Below are 2,642 nucleotides of genomic sequence, written 5' to 3' on the forward strand. Positions count from 1 at the left end.
CCCCACCCCACACAACCCCCCCACCCCCACCCCCCACCCCCCAAAGCCTGCCTACTCACTGTTGATGTCGTTGATGTTGGCGAAGAGCGGCGGGTCGGCGGGCAGGTGCGACAGGCCGGCGAGGAAGTGGTTCATGAGCAGCATCTGAGCCAAGAGCATCGTGGCTCTCGGTGCCCCCATGACCCCAGGGCAGCCCCCGTGCCCGCTCCGGGTAGTCCCATGCCCTTCACATCTCCCGCCGGAGCCACGACGCCCGACGGATCCTCATGGTCTGCTGGGGGGAGGAGGGAGGGGAGGGGGAGGGGAGGGGGGAGGAGTGGGGGAGGGGGAGGAGGAGGAGTGGGTTTCTTGAGTCCGTTTTTTTATTAGTTTTTTTGCTTTTTTGTGTGTGTTTTCTTGTTTATTTTTTCTTGAATTTTCTATTTTGGTTCCCTGCTTCGTCTTTCTCCTCTTCTCTTCTTTCTTGCTATTACTCTTTTGGCTTCCTTTTCTACGTATATATTTTTTTTCTTCTTCTTCTTTTCTCCTCTCCTCTTCAGTTATTACTATTCCCTTATTTCCTTATTTATTCCACTTAACATTTTCTTAAGATCATCACAGACTGACAGACGTTTTCTTGACCGACGAATCTTTATAGAGAAAAAGGAAAAAGAAAAAAAAGTGAATATTGAAATTTACAGAAAAAAAACATTAGAAAGTCAAATGGAGTGAATATTGGAAATAAACATCAATTGAATTTTAAAGAAAAAAAAGACAAATAAAATCAACATAGGAAATCAAAATTAATTGAAAATAAATGAAAAAAATACAAATGAAATAATTATTGGAAATTTGAATTAGTTGAAAATTTAGAGAAAAGAGAAAGAGGAAGAGGAAAATCTTAGAAAAAAAAACATTAACAAAATTAATGAAAATATTAATTAATTAAATTAATTAAATTGATAAAAAAAGATAATTAAGAAAAATGAAGACTAAAGAAAATATTGAAATTTAAAGAAAAATAATAAACAGTCAAATAAAATGAATATTGGAAATAAAAACTAACAGAAATTTAAATAAAAAAGAAAAAAACAGTTATTATAGTTAGTATAATTATCATTGTTATTATTTATTTTTTCATTACTATTATCACTATTTTTATTATTATTATTACTATAATCATTATCATTATTATCATTAATACCATCCTCATTATCATTAATACCATTATTATTATCATTATTATTATTATTATTGTTAATACTATTATTATCATTATTATTATCATTATTACTACTACTACTCTCATTACTATTTCATATTCATCAACAAAACGGAATAATAACCTATCAGTTGATTAATATAAATAATAATAATGATAATGACAATAATGAGGATAATGATGATAGTGATAATAATGATAACAATGATAGTGATAACAAATAATAATGAAAATATAATGATAGGAATGCTAATGTTAACAATAATGATGATAATTTAATGACAAAATTAATACCAATGATAAAGTTAATATATATACATACATATATATATATATGTATATATATTATATATATATACTCATATGTGTATATATATGTGTATGTGTGTGTGTGTGTGTGTGTGTGCACATGTGTGTATGTATTAGCCATTCCTCCCAAACAGTTTCTTTGCTGTCTTCCAGAGGATATATTTTGAATCAGTCAAGAAATCAAATATTCCTCGTGTCCCATAAATCTTAATAATTTAACTACCCTATCCTATACCCCCCCCCCCCCCCCCCTCTCTTTTATCTATACTGGAATTAACGGAATTAAATGCAAAAAAAAAACAGCATAAAGGTCCATCCTTTGGAGCTGCCTTGTTATGGTGCCAAATTAGCCATTTTTGGATTGATAAGTTGCACGATTATCTTAACCGAGAAAAATGGAACGCGTTTGGACATGCACCGTCATTATTTGGCCATGGCTTCGGCTCAGCCCGGCACCGCAGCCGCCACGCTGATTGGTCGCGGTCGATAACACGTGATCTCGTGCACGCCCTGGGATTGGTCAGGCATGAGTGAGCACAATGACTATCGTCATGCGCAGACTGAAGACTATACAAGGAAAAGAAATTGTATGTAAATGGATTTGTTTTTACTTTTTTGTAGGGGGGGGGGGGTAAATTGTACACGCATGCATAATGATAATGTATTGTACACTTATTCGTTATGAGGATCTGTAATCAGGTTAAGTTCAAGTAATATATATATATATTCTTTTTTTTTGTCATAGTACCTCGTTACAATATCTGAACAATTTATCTATATACACCTAGTAATAGGCCGGAAGTCAAGATAATGGCAATCAAATAGTCGTATAGGATTTTATATTGATAAGTTTAACCCTCAGAATTGCCTGAACCCAAGTCTATTGTTTCACTATCAATCCTAGTTGCGCGAAACTGAAATTCATGACATCGATGAAGAAGATTTGACCTGAGAAAAAAAGGGGAAATTTTTTTTTTAAAGAAAAAGAAAAAGAAAAAAAAAAAGAAAAAGAAAAAAAAAAAGAAGAAATATATGTTCATATAGATATACAATATAAACATATAATGTAAAATATATATAATAATATATTAATGTGTATATCTCTATAATCGTACATATATACAATACATAT

At 32.9% G+C, this 2,642-nt stretch overlaps 1 protein-coding gene across 2 annotated transcripts in view; it reads right to left on the minus strand.

Annotated features, from left to right (window-relative positions):
* The window catches only part of LOC125026774 (translation initiation factor IF-2-like), a 14,633-nt gene that overhangs the window by 7,507 nt on the left and 4,484 nt on the right, over positions 1-2,642 (minus strand). For both annotated transcript variants that reach the window (XM_047615376.1, XM_047615383.1), the window contains one exon: positions 60-629. In XM_047615376.1, the coding sequence (XP_047471332.1) occupies positions 60-180 (121 nt within the window). In that variant the 5' untranslated portion in view covers positions 181-629. The remainder of the gene's footprint in view (positions 1-59; positions 630-2,642) is intronic.

This window comes from Penaeus chinensis, chromosome 1, assembly GCF_019202785.1.
Source record: "Penaeus chinensis breed Huanghai No. 1 chromosome 1, ASM1920278v2, whole genome shotgun sequence".
Taxonomy (NCBI): domain Eukaryota; kingdom Metazoa; phylum Arthropoda; class Malacostraca; order Decapoda; family Penaeidae; genus Penaeus; species Penaeus chinensis.